Source organism: Argentina silus (genome assembly GCF_951799395.1).
Source record: "Argentina silus genome assembly, chromosome: 14".
Classification (NCBI taxonomy): domain Eukaryota; kingdom Metazoa; phylum Chordata; class Actinopteri; order Argentiniformes; family Argentinidae; genus Argentina; species Argentina silus.
The window spans coordinates 5,912,985-5,932,984 of record NC_139668.1 but is presented as its reverse complement, the minus strand read 5'-3'; the positions used below and the strand labels follow the sequence as shown (position 1 = coordinate 5,932,984).

At 43.5% G+C, this 20,000-nt stretch overlaps 3 protein-coding genes across 4 annotated transcripts in view; 1 reads left to right on the top strand and 2 right to left on the bottom strand.

Moving 5' to 3' along the window:
* LOC310815485 (uncharacterized protein) overlaps positions 1-11,555 on the bottom strand; it is a 12,453-nt gene extending 898 nt beyond the window's left edge. The window contains exons 1-5 of one of the 2 annotated variants that reach the window (XM_083685282.1): positions 11,418-11,555; positions 10,696-10,864; positions 2,354-2,827; positions 361-834; positions 1-53 (exon numbers count right to left, since the gene is read on the bottom strand). The exon at positions 1-53 is cut by the window's left edge and continues 898 nt beyond it. In XM_083685282.1, the coding sequence (XP_083541408.1) occupies positions 1-53; positions 361-834; positions 2,354-2,827; positions 10,696-10,864; positions 11,418-11,478 (1,231 nt within the window). In that variant the 5' untranslated portion in view covers positions 11,479-11,555. Of the gene's footprint in view, positions 54-360; positions 835-2,353; positions 2,828-3,377; positions 3,547-3,858; positions 4,038-10,695; positions 10,865-11,417 lie in introns of those variants that run through there. The other variant, XM_083685283.1, reaches the window with a different exon arrangement.
* On the bottom strand, positions 5,029-7,624 carry LOC310815486 (receptor-transporting protein 3-like). Its single transcript, XM_083685284.1, has 3 exons — positions 7,451-7,624; positions 5,905-6,058; positions 5,029-5,601 (listed from the first exon to the last, which is right to left on the bottom strand). Exons 1-3 carry the CDS (start codon positions 7,458-7,460, stop codon positions 5,259-5,261), a joined length of 507 nt encoding a protein of 168 aa, XP_083541410.1. The 5' UTR covers positions 7,461-7,624; the 3' UTR covers positions 5,029-5,258.
* Positions 11,556-16,419: 4,864 nt separating the features above from the next.
* Positions 16,420-20,000, top strand: part of fam83hb (family with sequence similarity 83 member Hb) — a 14,411-nt gene continuing 10,830 nt past the window's right edge. Inside the window, exon 1 of the mRNA XM_083684760.1 lies at positions 16,420-16,700. The gene's annotated coding sequence lies outside the window, so the exon portion shown is untranslated. The remainder of the gene's footprint in view (positions 16,701-20,000) is intronic.

The following is a 20,000-nucleotide window of genomic DNA, read 5'->3' as shown; positions in this document are numbered from 1 at the left end:
ATACCACCACCCGCGCTGACGGCCAGGTATTAAAGCAAGAACCACACTTGAACCTGAGGGGCCGAGAGAGAGAGAGAGAGAGAGAGAGAGAGAGAGAGAGAGAAAAAGAGAGAGAGAGAGAGAGGGAGAGAGAGAGGGCAGAAAGAAAATAGAGCATTTCAGTTCCCTTTTCACCACACAGTGGCACTGCAGGGCTACCCTTCAAAAGGCTACATGGCATAGTCCCAACTGATCAGCTGTTTAGACTGACACAGGGCATGTTGGGGCACATAGCACTGGACATGATCAATATGCAGATAGAGATAGACATGATTATATGTTTATATATATTATGATTAAAAAATTAAAAGAGGCACTTACTGTCCGTGAGCATTAAAGCAGTAGATCTTCCAGCCCCTCTTCTTCTCCTCCTCTGTGAGTGTATCTGTCAGGCCGTAGTTGAACTGGAAGGTCCACTTGTCATCATAGTCCTGCAGTTCCTCATTCACCTTCTCCTCAAAGGTCTCTGACCACAGAGTGGGGTTCCAGTCTAAGCATTCAATCACTTCTTCATCCTCCTCTCCCTCATCATCATCTTCCTCCTCCTCTTCCTCCTCTTCCTCCTCTCCGTAGTAGTCATTCCGGATCTCTTCGAACAGTCCGAGCAGCACCTCCTCCACCTCGCTCTGGGAGAACCCCGGGAGGTCAACCTCGTCATCCTGGCAACGTCGGCAGGCCTGACCGAACGGACGCATCAGCACCGTGCCCCGCCCAGGAGTTTCCTGCAGCCGGTACCGGAACAACACCACCACCTGCGCTGACAACCATGTCTTAGAGCAAGAACCACACTTGAACCTGGGGGACAGGGAGGAGAGAGAGAGAGTTTCAGTGATAAGTGAGAAGATCTCAGAATTCGTGTCAATTCTACCTTCGTTCAAATAAATTCTGGAACTCCTGTGAAAACGTTCTACAGCCAATTCCACTGACAAATTGTAGTACAGTATAATTGAAATCACGAGCCCTTCTATACCCCCACACACTAATGTAGATCTGAATATACTGAACAGGTGTAAGCAAGACTCTAGATAGAGATAGAAATAGAAATATGTTTATGTTTATACAGTGCCCTCCATAAGTGAGAAAGCATTGTCTTCTTTTAGCTGTATACTCCAACAGTTTGGTTTTGAAATCAAACATTTACTATGAGGTTAACGTGGAGATTCTAAGTTTTAATTCAATGTTTTCTTTTTTCAGTTTGGTTTCACCATTAAGAAATTACAACCCTTTGTATACATAGTCCCCCTATTTCAGGGCACCAAAAGTATTGGAAAATTGTCTTGACAGGTGTTTCTGGTTAGTCAGGTGTGTACCGTCACATCATTTAGGCAGGTATAAGAGAGCTGTCAATGTCTAGTATTGATTCTAGGTTCTTGCAAGGTGCAAACTATTAGTTATCCTCAAAAGGCATGGTCAGGTTACAGTTTACTAAAAAAAGTACCTAAAAAGCCTGCAGAGGTCTAGAAAATGGTATTGTCAACAGATAAGACATATTATAGACATATTATCATGTACCAGAGTGATTGCAAAAGGGAAGTTTGGAGAAAAAAAGGATCTGCCCAAGATTTACAGCATACCATCTCATCTGTGAAACATGGTGGAGGGGGTGCTATGGTTTGGGCATGTATAGCTGCCATGTACAGCTGCCCAAGAACTGGCTAACTTGTCTTAATTTATTATGTTACTGTTGACAGCAGCAGCAGAATGTATTATGAAGTGTACAGAAACATCTTGTCTGCTTGAGTACAAGCAAATGCCTCCAAATTCATTGGATGGTGCTTCATCATACAGTAGGACAATGACCCCAAACATACTGCCATAGCAACTAGGGAGTTTTTCAGGGCCAAAAAGCGGATAGTTCTTGACTGGCCAAGTTAATCTTCAGATTTAAATCCAATTTAACATGCATTTAATTTCCTGATGATAAGATGTTAGGCAAAAAGTCCCAAAAACAAACAACAACTGAAGATGGCTGCAGTACAGGCCTGGCAGAGCATCACCAGAAAATATACCCAGCGTCTGATGGGGTCAATGGGTCGCAGACTTCAGGCAGTTATTTCATGTAAAGGATTGTCCATTAAATACTAAACATGAGTACTTTATTTGGACATTTTATGATTTTTTCCAGTACTTTTGGCACCTTGAAATAGGGGGAGTATGTTTTAAAAATGTTGTACTTTCTAAATGGTGAACCCAATCTGTTTAGTTTTCTTTTTATCGTTTTTTTTTTTTTAATTAAAGCTAATAATCTCTACTTTGACTCTTTGATTTCAAATCCAAACTGTTGGAGTATGTTGGAATTCAAAGAGGCACTTACTGTCCGTGAGCAAAGTGGCTGGAGACCTTCCAGCCCCTCTTCTTCTCCTCCTCTGTGAGTGTATCTGTCAGGCCGTAGTTAAACTGGAAGGTCCACTTGTCATCATAGTTCTGCAGTTCCTCATTCACCTTCTCCTCAAAGGTCTCTGACCACAGAGTGGGGATCCAGTCTGAGCATCCAATCACCTCTTCATCCTCCTCTCCCTCTCCATCATCATCTTCCTCCTCTTCCTCCTCTTCCTCCTCTCCGTAGTAGTCATTCCGGATCTCTTCGAACAGTCCGAGCAGCACCTCCTCCACCTCGCTCTGGGAGAACCCCGGGAGGTCAACCTCGTCGTCCTGGCAACGTCGGCAGGCCTGACCGAACGGACGCATCAGCACCGTGCCCCGCCCAGGAGTTTCCTGCAGCCGGTACCGGAACAACACCACCACCTGCGCTGGCGACCACGTCTTAGAGCAAGAACCACACTTGAACCTGGGGGACAGGGAGGAGAGAGAGAGAGAGTTTCAGTGATAAGTGAGAAGATCTCAGAATTTGTCTCAATTCTACCTTCATTCAAACTAATTCTGGAACCACAGCCAATTCCACTGAAAACTTGTAGTACAGTATAATTGAAATTCCTAGCCCCTTTATAGGCCTAGAAAACTCTACACACCGGTGTCTTGGGTAAAGGGGCTAGGGCGAGCTGCAGTACCGTGCTTGCACCACACAGTTTCAAAAGGCTACAGGGCAAAGTCCCAACTGATCAGCTGTTCAGGCTGACACGGGACATGTTGGAGCACGTAGCACTGAACAGGATCAACATGCAGATAAAGATAGAAATAGAAACATTTTTTTATATATTCTGATTTAAAAAATAAAATTGGTGCTTACTGTCCGGTGAACCCAATCTATTTTTAGTTTTTTTTAATTAAAGCTGATAATCTCTACTTTGACCCTTTGATTTCAAATCCAAACTGTTGGAGTATGGAGATAAAAGAAGATCAAATACTTCCTCTTTCACATACTTCAAAGAGGCACTTACTGTCCGTGAGCATTGTAGCTGTAGACCTTCCAGCCCCTCTTCTTCTCCTCCTCTGTGAGTGTATCTGTCAGGCCGTAGTTGAACTGGAAGGTCCACTTGTCATCATAGTTCTGCAGTTCCTCATTCACCTTCTCCTCAAAGGTCTCTGACCACAGAGTGGGGATCCAGTCTGATTATTTAAAGAGAGGGGGGGGGGGGAGAGAGAGAGTCAGGACATATTAAACATATTGTGATTTTTTTATTGTTATAACCTAGAGATGAATGCATCATAATTGATTAGGCTGTACTGCACTGTACAGAAGACTACACAGATCGGCTACACACACACACGCACACACACACACACACACACACACACACACACACACACACACACACAGAGAGAGACACACACACACAAACAGGCATATTGCCTACCACCAACATTTCAATTCAACTAAGATATGAGACACAAAGTACAGTACAAGTCATCAGTTATTACCTGTACTCATGGTTCTTAATGTGACGAAAATGAAATCCTAGTCGATCGTCGAAGACGCTCTCTCTCGTAGGATATTGTACAAGTTACAAGATCGTTTTTGTTGTTATGATACTGTACGGTGGCTGACGGGGATATTTATACGGTGGCCAGCCCCTCCCGTTGCAACTACAGGCAATAAACTGCTACGTAGGGATTCGGAAACCGAAACTTATAACCCGCTGCCTAAATAGCGGCATTATTGGCTAGATTAGATGTTATCCAACTTTTCCATGGTGAAATCGCTCAAATATGTTTGTTTTTTTTCAGACAAAGAAAGCTCGATACAAACGCATATTAGTTAAATTACACCCGAAAACATCCGTTAAATACACGTACATTCATACCACCGTTGTGAACGTCAATTTATTGCGCAACATCACCAGACGGAAACAGAAACTGTTTCAACGACACTCGCTGACAGCGGACTTTCGATTCCTCTACTGTGTGCGTCATGCCCTGTTATCAAAACAAGTAGATAACCAGACAGCTTATCCAAACTGTTGGAGTATGGAGATAAAAGAAGATCAAATACTTTGAGGGGAGGGGGGATTTCCTGGGAAATTAAACTATGTCTGTGAGACACACACACACACACAGACACACCTTTACCTGGAACACTGCTACACCTGTTGCACAGCACAGAGGGGACTTTCACACCACAGTGGTGTTGTCCTTATCTCTGACATGTTTATGGTTTATGATGATGGATAGGCAAATAGCTCCGCGCCCAGAGCTGAGGTCAGGACTCCTTTTCTGCTTCTAACAACTCCTGGTTCTGACCTCATCACATTGTGATACCCAGGTGAGGAAGAGAGGGAAAGAGAGAGAAAAGAGAAACTAGAGAGGCAGTGGGAAGGAAAGAGAGAGAAAGACAAAGCGAAGGTGAAAGAAAGAGAGAGAGTGTGTGTGTCTGTGTCTGTGTCTGTGTGAGCAGAGCAGCGTGTCTGTTGCTGCCAGAAAGACAACCATGATGCATGTGCAGAGACAAGTATCTTGCCTCCTTTAATCTAATTGGTCAATAGAAAATGTGTCTGTCTCTCTGTTTTTCTTGCCATGTCCCCATCACCCAGATGATCTGAATGTGCAAATAATAAGAAATAGTGAAATAATAAAAAGAAAACAATATTTAAATGTTCATTGTATGTTTATTAGAGAAAGAAAACATCACATAAAGATGTGAAGATAAGTGCATTGATATTTACAAATCAAAATAACAGTATCCCTTCAGAGGCTGAAAAGCATAAATAGGCAATAGTAAACAAAAGGGTGCAAAAATTAATTTTCTCTCTTGTTCTCTCTCTCCCTCACACACACACACAGGAACACTTGGCCCCTAAAACCCCCACCACCCCTCTCTCTCCCTAGTCTTCCTGACAGCAGATGCCCTGTCTACAGCCTTCACACAGGGATTTCTCATGAGGCTTCGTCCGCACTTCAGAGCCCACCGGACCATCATGATCATCCTCTTCCTCCTCTCCGTAGCAGTTCTTCCGGATCTTTTCGAAAAGTCTGAGCAGCGCCTTCTCCACATCGCTCTGGGAGAACACCGGGCGTTCAAACTTGGCGTCCTGGCAACGTCGACAGGCCTGACCGAACGGACGCATCAGCACCGTGCCCCGCCCAGTAGTTTCCTGCAGCCGGTACCGGAACAACACCACCACCCGCGCTGACGGCCAGGTCTTAGAGCAAGAACTACACTTGAACCTGAGAGGCCAAGAGAGAGAGAGAGACAGAGAGAGAGAGAGAGAGAGAAAGAGAGAAAGAGAATTGTAAACGTGAGGAGATGCAGCCACCACCATATTGTGTATAACGACTAAACACTTTTAGATCTATTCTACACAAGGTGTCTCGGCCCTCATCTGGTGTTTCAACTGCAGCGCTACTTTTTCATGACAAAGTCCCAACTGATCAACTGTTTAGACTGATAAGGGATGAATATGCAGATGGAGATAGAAATAGCAAGATGTTTATATATAATCAGATTGGAAAATTAAAAGAGGCACTTACTGTCCGTGAGCACAGTGGCTGAATATCTTCCAGCCCCTTCTCCTCTCGTTGTCGGTGAGTGTATCTGTCAGGCCATAGTTGAACTGTAAGGTCCACTTGTCATCATAGTCCTGCAGTTCTTCTTTCACCTTCTCCATAAAGGTGAGGATCCAGTCTGAGCATCCACAGACACAGACACACAGAGAGAGAGAGAGAGAGAGAGAGAGAGAGAGAGAGAGGACACCAGTTTCAAGTTTATTTTTTGTTTTAAAGTGCATTTTCACCGAGGTCTCAATACATGATACATCGTATATACAGTGCCTCAATTAAACTCACTGAGTGATTTGTTGATGACATTTTTGCATTTTAGCTAATTTTAAGAATGTCATAGCAAAGGGTCTGAATACTTATGTACATGAGATATTTCTGTATTTCAATATTAATAAATTTACTGAAATTTAAAGAAACGTGTTTTTGCTTTGTCATTCTGGGGTATTGTGTGTGGATTGATGGCAAATTCTTTTAATTTAATCCATTTTAAATTGAGTCTATAACAAAATGTGGAAAAAGTGAAGGGGTCTGAATACTATCCGAAGGCACTGTAAACACATGAACAAAACATAACATAAATGAAAGTATATACACTCACTGAGCACTTTATTAGGAACACCTGACGTTGGGCCCGTTAATACCAATCAATCATCGCTTGAATGCCACAGCCTATTTGAGTATTGTTGCGCTAGGGCCCTCATCTGGTGTTTCAAATTTGTTTCAGCGGGCTGCAGTACCGTATTTTCACCACCCAGTGACACTGCAGCGCTATTTTTTCATGGCATAGTCCCAATTGATTCGCTGTTTAGACTGATAAGGGACTTGTTGAGGCACGTAGCACTGGACAGGATGAATATGCAGATGCAGATAGAAATAGCAAGAATGCCACAGCCTATTTGAGTATTGTTGCTGACCATGTGCATCCCTTCATGGCCACAATTTACCCATCTTCTAATGGCAAACTGGTTTCATGGGTTGACAATGAGTTCAGTGTTCTTCAGTGGCCTTCCCAGTCAGATATCTGAATCCAATAGAACACCTTTGGAATGTGGTAGAACGGGAGATTCACAGCTTGAAAGTGCACCGGAATTGCGTGATGCAATCATGTCATCATGGCCCAAAATCTCAAAGGAATGTTTCCAACATATTGTGGAATCAATGCCACGAAGAATTGAGGCTGTTTTGAGAGCAAAGGGAGGTCCTACTCAGTATTAGTATAGTATTCCTAATAAAGTGCTCAGTGAGAATACATAGAGTAAACATTGATATTGACATGGGGAATAGCAGTGGAGAGGGGGAGTTGCTACGGACAACCGTATGCAGATCTAAAACATTGTTTACATAGACAGAACATATCAAACATATTAAATTATTTTTTAAAACGTAGAGATGAATTCATACATACATTATTAGGCTATACTGTAAGGTACAGAAAATTACACTAAGAAAGACCTATTGCCTCCCATCAACATTACAATTCAACTGAGATAAGACATCACAAGTCATCAGTCATTACCTGTACTCATGGTTCTCGATGTGATAGAAGTTATAGATGTGATGTGTTGAAATCCTAGGTTATCGTGGAAGTTCTCTCGTAGGACAGCGTACCAGTTGCAAGATAGTCTGTTGTGTTGTCATGATACTGTACGGTGACAGATCGGTATATGTATACGGTGCCCGGTGGCCCCTCCCGTTGCAACCAATAACAATAAACTGCTGCGCAGGGAATCGGAAACCGAAACTTATTACCGCTGCCAACGTGGCTTTTTTATTTTTTATTATTCACTTGGACTGTCCCGTTGTTGCAACCCCTAGACGTCAGTGACAACAACACACATGATAATCGAAAATAATTGATAGCCGTAGCTACCTTTCACATACACATTTAGTAGATACACAGACAGTTGCATGCACCGTACATGCCCGTAGCCAAACCCTTTGTCTTTGTGTTTACATATTGTTAATAAATTATTGTTAATAGTACTATTGTTATTATATATTGAAACTTGATCATTTTATTTCAATGGATTATTTTAAATCCCAGATTGGAGGGCTGTTGACCATGGAGTGCATTTGTTTTTAACCGTTATAATTTTTAAGGAGCCAGCTCTTTGTCGTTATTGTATGACCTTACACTGTTATTACTAAGCGAATCTATCCATTGATACATTGCATGTGTATTTTGTGTATGCTGCCTTCTTGGCCAGTGCTCACACGTCAAAGAGATGCAAATCGGGGGGTCCAGGTGAGTCCACGTTCAAACTGTCTATGCCCCAGTACAACTTCACTAAGTATTAGTTTTATATGCACGTGTATAGTGTCGTTGTTATTGTTGTTGTTTCAGCCATGTCACTTGCCTGATTTAATCAATAGAAAATGTGTCTGTCTCTCTGCTTTTCTTGTCACATCCCCATCACCCAGATGATCTTAATTGTTGAAATAATGAAACAAATATTATTCAAACTTTCTTTGAATGTTTATTAGAACGATCAGCACAAAAATACAGTGCATCTGATGTTTATGACAACAAAATGTGCAAATTGAAGTTGGTAATTGAAAGAAAACATGACATAAACATGATAAGAAAAGTACATTGAGCATTTAGAAATCACCATAACAGTATCCTTTCAGAGGCTGAAAAGCCCAAAGGTTCAATAAAAAACCAAAGTGTGCAAAAATGAATGAAAATGAACGACTGTATATAACTCCCCACTCCCTCTCCCTAGTTCTACTGACAACACATGCCCAATCTACAGGCTTCACACTTCATAAATCATCATCTCTTCCTCCTCTCCATAATCATCCTCCTCTTCCTCCTCTCCGTAGCAGTTCTTCCGGACCTTTTGCAGCAGCCTGAGCAGCACCTCCTCCACCTCGCTCTGGGAGAACCTCGGGAGGTCAAACTTATCCTGGCAACGTCGGCAGGTCTGACCGAAGGAACGCATCACCACCGTGCCCCGCCCAGGAGTTTCCCGCAGTTGGTACCAGAACAATATCACCGGCGCTGACGTGGGGGCACGGTGAACGTGGGGGGCGAAGAGAGAGAGAGAGAGAGAGAGAGAGAGCGTTTCAGTGATAAGTGAGCACATCTAAAAATGTGTGTAAAAAATAAATAAATAAAATAGCCAATTCCATTGAGTAGAATTGAAAACCCTAGCTGCAGTACCGGGCTTTCACCACACAGCGGCACTACCTTTCAAAAGACTACATGGCAAAGTCCCAACTGATGAGCTGCTCAGACCAAAGCTTCAGACTGACTGGGGCACTGACTATGTTGGGGGCACATAGCACTGGACAGGATCCGTATGCAGCAGGGGAGGCTGGTGGAGGTAAAAATCGGAGAACAGGCTCATTGTAATGCATGGAACGGAATGAAGAATGGTATCAAACACCATTCATTACTGTACAATGAGGCTGTCCTCCGATTTCTACCTTCACCAGCCTCCCCTGATATGCAGATAGAAAAAGAAAGACGTTTCTCTAGAGAAGAGAGGACAAACACTGTTGCTTTGCCTTTATAAAAAATGTAAATTCAATAACAAATAACAAAATTAACTAATTCAATAAACGACATGAAAACAAGCTCTTAATAGACTGAGACCAAAACTATGTAACCCCTAACCCAAACACTGGGTAAATTCTCTGGTGAGGCTCTGCCAGGCCTGTACTGCAGCCATCTTCAAGTTGTTTGTCTAAAATCTTATCATTAGGAAATTAAACGCATGTTAATTGGATTTAAATCTGAAGATTGAATTGGCCAGTCAAGACCTTTCCACTTTATGGCCCTGAAAAACTCCCTAGTTGCTATGGCAGTATGTTTTGGGTCATTGTCTTACTGTATGATGAAGCACCATCCAATGAATTTGAAGGCATTTGCTTGCACTCAAGCAGACAAAATGCCAGTGTTAGTGGCAGCTATACATGACCAAACCTAACACCCCTTGCACCATGTTTCACACATGAGATGGCATGCTGTAAATCTTGGGCAGATCCTTTTTTCTCCAAACTTTTCTCTTGCAATCATGTTGGTACATTATAATATTCATTTTATCTGTCCACAAGACCTTTTTCCAGACATTTGCTGGCTTTTTAGGAACTTTTTAGCAAACTGTAACTTAACCATCCTTTTTGAGGATAACTAGTGTTTTTTACGTTGCAGTGAAGCGTCTATAGTTTGGCTAGTGAAGTATTCTGTGGATGGTAATCTCTGACACGTTCACACCTACCTCCTGGAGAGTGTTCCTGATCTGTGTGGGACAGGTGTTTTGGGTTTTTCTCTCTCTCTCTCTCTCTCTCTCTCTCTCTCTCTCTCTCTCTCTCTCTCTCTCTCTCTCTCTCTCTCTCTCTCTCTCTCTCTCTCTCTCTGCCCCCCACGTTTCACTGTATACTTGTATGCACGTGACAAATAAAGAATCGTGAATCTTGAAACTGTTGATTTTGGAAAGTTTTGCCTATGTTTCTGATTTGCCTATGTTTTTTTTCAGATAATGGCTTCCTTGACTTTCATTGACACCTCTTGGTCCTCATGTTGACAGACACCAACAGCTCTGTTATGCCTGCACAAATGATGTGTCAGAACACACCTGACTTACACCTGTCAAGCCTATTGTCCCATTACATTTGGGTACCCTATGCATAACAAGTTGTAATGTTGTAATTTCTAAATTTCATACTAACTGTTTGATTTAAAATCCAAACTTTGGAGTAGAGTGAAGGCAGGGCACTGTATATTCGGAATAAAGAAATAAAATTGGCGCGTACTGTCCGTGAGCATTGTAGCAGTAGATCTTCCAGCCCCTCTTCTTCTCCTCCTCTGTGAGTGTATCTGTCAGGCCGTAGTTGAACTGGAAGGTCCACTTGTCATCATAGTTCTGCAGTTCCTCATTCACCTTCTCCTCAAAGGTCTCTGACCACAGAGTGGGGATCCAGTCTGATTATTTAAAGAGAGGGGGAGAGCGAGAGAAAAGACTACATGAGGTTACATACAGGCCTATTGCCTTCCACCAAGCTCATTGTAATGCATGGAAAGGAATGACATTCCATTCCTTTACAATGAGCCCGTCCTCTGATTTCTACCTCCACCAGTCTCCCCTGCTGTGCTCATCATGGTTCTCGATGAATGAAAATTGATGAAAGTGAAACCCCAGGCTTTGTTAAAAGTTCACTATCACAGGCTATTGTACAAGCTGCAAGATATATATGTGTTGTCAACGATACTCTACCAGGGGAGGCTGGTGGAGGTAGAAATTGGAGCACAAGTTCATTGTAATGGTCACTCACCAAACATGTGTTTTATACCATTCCTCATTCCATTCCATGCATTATATTGAGCTCGTCCTCCGATGTCTACCTCCACCAGCCTCCCCTATACTCTACGGTGACAGGCCGGGAGATTTATACAGTGCCCGGCTCCTCCCAATGCAATCATATAGGCAATAAACCGCTTTGCAGGAATTCAATTACTTACAGTTCAAAACACTTACCACTGCTAACTTCCTCTTTCTGTGTGAAGTACTGGTATCCTGCCATGGCCTTGACTGTCATGAGACACTAGCCGTCAGTGACAACAACAACAACACATCAAAAACAATTGATAGCAGTGCCTTTCAGGTACACATTTAGTAGATGTGTACACACACACACACACACACACACACACACACACACACACACACACACACACCTTTGTTGTAGTAGCTGAGGTGCGGTTTCCCAGCCCACTGAGGTGCGGTTTCCCAGGCACAGATTATGCCTAGGATTAGCCTTAATCTGTGTCCGGGGAAACCAGTCCTGTATCACTTCATTGAAAATTCCTGTAGATGGCAGTGTTAGTGATGTGATGTAGTGAGCGACCGCCGGCATCCTCGAAGTGGATGATGTTGTTTGTTAGCTCCTCTAACCTCCACTACTCATGCAAACCAAACACACTGGGTCTTGGTCAATGCTAAGTGGGATGCTTGGGACGACCCAACTCTGACATCACCCCACTGAAGTTGATATTTAAAACAGTTAAGGTAAGGGTTAAGGTTATGTTTAAAGTAAGGGTTAGGGTTAGGGTAGGAGTTAAGGTGAGGGTTGTCCGAAGGATCCCACTTAGCATCTACCATTGGGTCATGGTGACTGATTCATTCTACCTCACATAGACCTACACTAACGTAACAGTGTGATGGTGCTCCTCTAGATGCTCACACAGGGATTTGATTATGTCTTATTTGATTATGATTATGTCGTATTTTAAGAAATATCACAGTGTGTTTAGAGTAGACTGGGTCAACAGGTTTCTCTGGAGGTTATTGTTTCATTTCTGTTCTGAGTTCATTTCCTACCTTGCATTGTCATATTATTATTATATTAACATGAATATGATGCTATACTAATACCATCATCTGTGCTCTCACAGTGCCAGAGATGTGTTGTACACCTGGTTATCCAGGTACCGTTCAGCCTCTGTGTTAACACCAAGGACAGAACGCACACTGCTGCCCTGTATGTCTAGCCTCTGGATCCTCTGACGGCTGAATAACCATTCCAAGCATCAAACATATTAATAATGCTGATTATAGCACCAGTCCCATTCCACCTGCCTACATAGGTATGTACCTATGCTGCAAAACCTGCTGAGAGGGAAGGGGGGAATTCCTGCGAGAGGAAACATTGTCTGTGAGACACACACACACACACACACACACACACACACACACACACACACACACACACACACACACACACACACACACACACACACACACACACCTGTACCTAGAATAAACAAACAAACATATACCTTTACCTGGCACACTGCTACACCTGTTGCACAGCACAGAGGGGACTTTCCACACCACAGTGGCGTTGTCCTTGTCTTTGAAGTGTTAATGGTTTATAATGATGATGATGAGCAAAGGGCTCCACCCAAACAGCTTAATTTTATAACACCCAAATGTCAAAACGATCTCACCATCGTTGTGGTTTCATTGCACCGTCACTGTGTGTGCAATATGCCAGAGAGAGCGAGAGAGAGAAAAATGGAATGAGAATGGGAAAGAAAGAGAGAAAGACACAGAGAGAGAGAGAGACAGACAGAATGCGCGCAGCAGGGCATCAGACTGGAATCACTTTAACAGTTCGTAAATGGAATTTCAGGAACAATATGAAATGAACATACCTGGTAATTTAACAGACAGAATGGGTGATGACCTTCGCAGTCTCGTAGGCGCCAGCAAACAAAAACATACATATTAGCTACCAGCAATAACGATAGACAGCAGTAAATAGTTAGCTACCTTGCGTTGAGTTGGACAGCATCTGTACAACTTAATATCACAGACTAAATTCGTCTACAAATATAACTGTCAAAGACCATTGATACGTGTATAAAACGTATATTCGTAGTGCTTTGCTACTTTGCCACAAAACCTACCGCCAGGAAAGTTTAATTACACTGGAAAGATTTAAGGGGGCGCACACCTCAAGTGTGCTAGACCAATCAGTCCAACCAATAATATGACTGGCAAGTGGAAGCACAATAACTAATCATCTGTATTTTTTTATTTTTATGATTTGTTTATATTCGGCTAACTCATATAGACCAAGATTAGTTAGGTAGAAGACGCGCGCGTAGCATAGAAATGATTAGATCTAATGCTTCAATCCGCCATAGTCATGTGATTGGTTGGACCAATTATTGGAACTAGACTTGCCTGTGTGTGTGTGTGTGTGTGTGTGTGTGTGTGTGTGTGTGTGTGTGTGTGTGTTACGTTATCATCGACATCGAACGAGTTATCAGACCATTGGTATTATGTATTCTGTATATTTATTATGTTTGTTAAAGTATGAATGACCCCAAGACTGATTGAACTGTGTAGGGGGAGTAGGTAATTGCCCCCTATAGCCTTGTAATTTGATTCATTTATAAGGTAAGATCTTATAGTTGTTACCATTTTCTCAAAAGTGTGTGCCTCCTATGCTCTTGGTGTGTGCTACAAACAAAACATGAAATGATCAAAATAACGTTGGGCAAGAGTTTTCAGAGAGACGTATGAAAACAGATAAACCTCACACAGGGACTGAGAAAATGGCACACACTCGCACTTGCACGCACACATACACACAGGCACGCACATACACGCATATACACACACTTGCACGCATGCATGCATACACACAAACACGCTTGCACACTCATGCACACACACACACACACACACACACACACACACATACACACACACACACACACATACACACACGGCGTGCTGACATGTTGCTGTGTACCTTTACTCTCCACACAGTAGTGAGAAGATGGTGACCTCAGAGCCCTCGGCTCCACCATGTTACCTTATACTCAGGTGTGACATTACAGCGTGAGAGAGGCATTCTGGGACTCACAGGAACATATGGATATGGGTCTGTGTGAGGCAGGGAGGGGTGTGTGTTTGTGTGCATGTGTGTGCGTGTGTGTGTGTGTGTGTGGAAACACACACCCCAGCCACAGATAACCTACACACACAGTTTGGGTTGTCTGATCTCTCTCTGATGTGGCTGCTGTGTGTGTTTTGATATTGCTGTTATTTTAAGCCTTGTACAACACCAAGACACATTCCTACCAATACTATTGAATGCCTGTTCAGTTCTCCTGCTATGGGGCTGCAGCATAGACGTCTTTCTCAGACTCCTGATCCACTGATCCATGCTCCCTCCCAGTCTCAGGTAACACTCCCTGCCCAGGTGTGTGGCGATTCAGGCCAGGTTTTGGCTGCAGCCCAGACTCAGGCCCAAACCTGTGCGTGCTCTGCGGCTGACAAGTGAGTAAGAGGGAGAGGGGGGGGGGGACGGTAGAGGGGGAGAGATAGGGGGGAGGAGGAGAGGAGCTGGGTGTGACCTGACGCCTTGAGCAAATTCCTGCAAGAGGCTGCACCCTCAGTACCATCTCTCTCTCTCTCTCTCTCTCACACACACACACACACACACACACACACACACACACACACACACACACACACACACACACACACACACACACACACACACACACACACACACACTGCCTGCCTGCATTAACCTGATGTGGTGTGGTTATTACACAGCTGAGAGTTGTAGATTTGCTTCAACAGGAGCAGAGCAGAAATATGTGTGTGTGCAGGTACACAGGGCAGGGTGCACATAGATACGTGGTGCCTGGGCAGACATCCAGATTGCGAGACACACCCTTAGGAGTGTGTCTGTGTGTGTGTGTGTGTGTGTGTGTGTGTGTGTGTGTGTGTGTCTGTGTGTGTGTGTGTGTGTGTGTGTGTGTGTGTGTGTGTGTGTGTGTGTGTGTGTGTGTGTGTGTGTGTGTGTGTTGCACTACAGGCTATCACTGGCTATGAAGCAGGGTGGGGCTAATCTGATGAACACACCCCGGAACAAAGGACAGCCCATGTAACACACACACACACACACACACACACACACACTGCTCTTCAACTGTGCTCCACCTGTATAACACAGATATTACACAGGAACTAGTTCAGCATCAGTGCTTCAGCGTGTGTGTGTTCTAGTGTCATATCATTTACCTGTTGGAGAGGATCAGTACACTTCTCGTGTCAGGTGTGTGAACATTTCTAGGTTAGGGTTATGAAGCGACTACCAGTACACAGGTGCGTTACAGGCAGTGATAGATGCTGTAAATGTTGCTGTCCGAGCTCAGGTAACAACTGAGCAGCAGTTGTTTTTTGCAGCTCATTTTACACAGTGGCTTCAATGCTGCTCACAAATGGTATAGCGAAGACAAACGTTACTGTATGAACAGCGAAGCACAAAAGCTCATGGGAGTACTGTGACTCACAAGGAGTGTGACTCACAACTTCCCTTTGAGTCTGCTTCAGACGGGGGGGTGCTGGGGGAGAGGACTGCCCCCTAGGGCTCCTTCAATGACACTCCTTTTGTTCTGAGGCCATCCAGACCAGAGCCCTCTGGCTCTATAATACAGAGTTCTCTATGTGGCCATATAGGGAGGAATATTTCCCCCAAAATATGTTCTTTACTTACTTCCTTCTTCATGATAAAAATAAACCAAAACTGTCTGAAACCAAATTTCCTACAGGCCTATGCTGTTCCCCAATTTAGTTTGACATTCTTTGAACATTCTTCTATATTTTATATATATATATATATATATATATATATATATATATATATATATATATATATATATATATATATATATATATATATATATATATATATATATATATATATATATATATATATATATATATATATATATTAACCCCTGGCAGACAGTAACCTACATAGTCTAGTTTTCCCATATCCATATTTCATATTTCATCTGTAGTTTTTGAAAATATGTCACAACATTCAACTTCCAATAGTTGTCGACTGTCAGCTCTCTCCAATGTTGTGTCAACGAGGAGGGGAGGAGTTTCAACAGAGGAAAGCCTGGAAAGGGAGTTACTCAACGTCTTCCTTGTTGTATCTGCTGTGTGTGTGAGTGGAAGCGGCCGGGCAGGAATATAGGCCGAGAGAGAGCCGGACAGGTTGGGCCTGATCTCCGCTTCTCTTCGCTGTGGGACTTGGAGGGTTTTTGGGTGGAGTCCCGCCCGACTCAAGGAATGTGACACACCGCGGTCTGGGACATATACGTAGGGGAACACCGGAGAAACAAACGGGAAGGAATATACTGCTACGGCGTCGTCGATACACAGCGGCACGAACAGATAAAGGAGACAAGATAAAGTAGACTGCAAATTGTTACAAAGTTGAGGGTAAGACAATGGAGAAGTATGTACATATAAGGAGGAGGTGGTGAAACTTTCTTCTCTCAAGGTGATCCTTGTAAAGTATGTCTAACTATTCGGCGAATAATTAGCTTTAATTTGAAGTTATAGTAAATGTTTACCATATTTTCAGACAGTATTGCCTCCTGACGTGTTTATTATTATAATCCCGTCGGTTTCATTTAGAGCTGCCAATCAATAGAAACTCTGCATGATTTGCCAGAGTCTGCAATTAATCTGGGACGAAATAAACCACTGTACTGCACAGCGCACTGTCAAGCCAAATTATTCTCATGTATAAAAATACAATTTTTTAACACAGATATATCCTACTGATGTTCAAGTCATTGCCTTATAATCTTCTAATCAATTGTACACTGTAGATATGCCTACCACCGTAGATTACAGTAATGTAACAGTACAGTACAGTAATGGACCATAGTAATCAGAGTCATTGACTGTCCTTGGTCTGACGGCCTAGTCTGTTGAGTTGGCTGTAGATGTTCTGTATCTGGAGACTTTGTTCCTACAGACAGAGAGATTACATGTCCCCAGGCTTTTATTCATCCTGTTTTATGGACTCATTGACAACTTCAGAAGAACCATTGGAAAGTTATTTGGAATCACATCTTCCTCACAATCTCTTATTTCATCCATAGTGAGTCACTCACTGCTGTGATCAGTGAAAACATGTGGTTATGATTTGAGCAAAGGTTTGCCTCATATGCTGTGTGTGTGTGTGTGTGTGTGTGTGTGTGTGTGTATGTATTTTTTTTCTCATCCTTGCAGTTGATATGATATCATATACTCAGTGGCCCCCCCTCAAACAGGCGATATGTGCCTTAGGCTACACCCATATTAAGTTTGTTTGCATTGTGTGAGGTCAGTCTATCTACATGTGAGCTGACATTCCTTTTATGTAGTAGTCAGCACACACACACGAACACACACCCACACACACACACACACACACACACACACACACACACACACATATATATATACACACACACACTATCCGACCTTGAGCCATTGTGTGTTGTGTTGTCTATTGCCTTTTCTCATGGCTAGTAGATACCACAGTGTCAGAGCAGAACAATGATGGTATACAGAAGGGCAGGTCCTGTTCTGGTGGTGTCTTACCTGTGTTATAGTGAGGCGTTATTGAGAGGTTTTGACAGGAGGATGCTTAGCATGGTACAGACTCATCTCTCCAAACCTGTTCTCGGGTATTCTCAGGTACTCCTCTCACCTCACATAGCCCTTCTAGCTCACTAGGCCTATTAGACACCTTTAACAGTATAATTTGAGTTGATTGGTGGGTATGCTAGGGGATCAATCTGTGTGTTTGTTTAGCGAAGCGTGTGTGTGCGTGTGTGTGTGTGTGTATGTGTGTGTGTGTGTGTGTGTGTGTGTGATACATGTTCTGTCTCCTTTCTCTGCGGTTACAAATTAATGTTCATGTTGAGACAGAGACAAATCCCTCTTGTCCTCTATCTCCCCCTTTCCCTCTCTCCCTCTCTTTCTCTCCCTCTCGGCATTCGTACAGGAATGCAGAGAATGAGGGGTCTGAACGATGAAGGAATGTTGGGCAACTCAGAGTCAAAGAATATTGATTGAAACTACCAGTTGAGGTTTGAGGTTTCAAACTGGTTCTGTTTTTTGCCCGTTCAAAACAGACCTGCCCTGAAACACAATAAACACTGAATCAAGAGGGGAAAAAAAGAGAGAGAGAGAGATATTCCGATATCTTTATGTGTGTCACCACCTGAAGTAAAACCGTAGTTGCTATGACAACAAACATCACATCCTGTGTTTGTGTGTCCTTTCATTGTTGTAAAGGTACAGTGAAAGCTGTCAGCAGTGACATTTCACCTGTGATGTTGTCATTTTAGTTTGTCATGAGACGACAGGTAACCTAGAGGTTAGAGAGGCAAACAGCAGGTTAGAGAGACAGGTTAGAGAGGAAGACAGCAGGTTAGAGAGGAAGACAGCAGGTTAGAGAGGCAGGTTAGAGAGGAAGACAGCAGGTTAGAGAGACAGACAGCAGGTTAGAGAGACAGGTTAGAGAGGAAGACAGCAGGTTAGAGAGGCAGCAGGTTAGAGAGACAGACAGCAGTTTAGAGAGACAGGTTAGAGAGGAAGACAGCAGGTTAGAGAGACAGACCGCAGGTTAGAGAGGCAGACAGCAGGTTAGAGAGACAGGTTAGAGAGGCGGACAGCAGGTTAGAGAGACAGGTTAGAGAGGCAGACAGCAGGTTAGAGAGGCAGACAGCAGGTGAGAGACAGGTTAGAGAGGCAGACAGCAGGTTAGAGAGACAGGTTAGAGAGGCAGACCGCAGGTTAGAGAGGCAGACAGCAGGTTAGAGAGGCAGACAGCAGGTTAGAGAGAGGTTAGAGAGGCAGACAGCAGGTTAGAGAGACAGGTTAGAGAGGCAGACAGCAGGTTAGATAGACAGGTTAGAGAGGAAGACAGCAGGTTAGAGAGACAGACAGCAGGTTAGAGAGGCAGACAGCAGGTTAGAGAGGAAGACAGCAGGTTAGAGAGGCAGACAGCAGGTTAGAGAGGCGGACAGCAGGTTAGAGAGGCAGGTTAGAGAGACAGACAGCAGGTTAGAGAGGCAGACAGCAGGTTAGAGAAGTGGCCCATAGCAGGAGGGTGGCTGGTAAGGGAAAAACTGAAAAAGGGGACACAGCAAGTCGATGTTGAATTTCCAAATTGTTTAAATTCTGATTAGGGTTAAGGGAATGGTTAGGGTTTGGTTTAGGGTTAGGGTTTTGGGTTAGGGTTTTGACCTAGTCGGGCTGTCAATGGGACTCTGGTCAGGAAGGTCCCTTTAACCTGTCTTCGAGGTTAGAGAGGCGGGTCAATAGCAGGAGGGTGGTAAGTGGTCGTTAGCGTAGCGTTTCCTAACCCCCATCCTCAGAAACCCAGCCGTGGCGTAATCCACTTCGTTCATTCTAACTCTGCTATATACCTGATTCAACTCGTCAACCAATCATCAAGCACCATAGATTAGATGAATCAGGTGTGCAAGTTCAGTTATCGAGCAAAAATCTGCAACGGTCTGGGTTCCCAGTGGAAGAAGTAGAGGAACTGTGAGAGCAGTTGCGACTGGTTTCTGAGACACAGATACTGCCGTTGTGCCCTTGAGCAAGGAGCTTAAAAGGTCTTAATATTTCCTGGGGCGTTGCACTAGTGTACTGTTGCTGCTCTCAAGGTGGAGTCTATATGCTTATCTGGGGTGCTTGGGGGCTGAACAGAAGACAGGTTTTTCGCTGTACTGT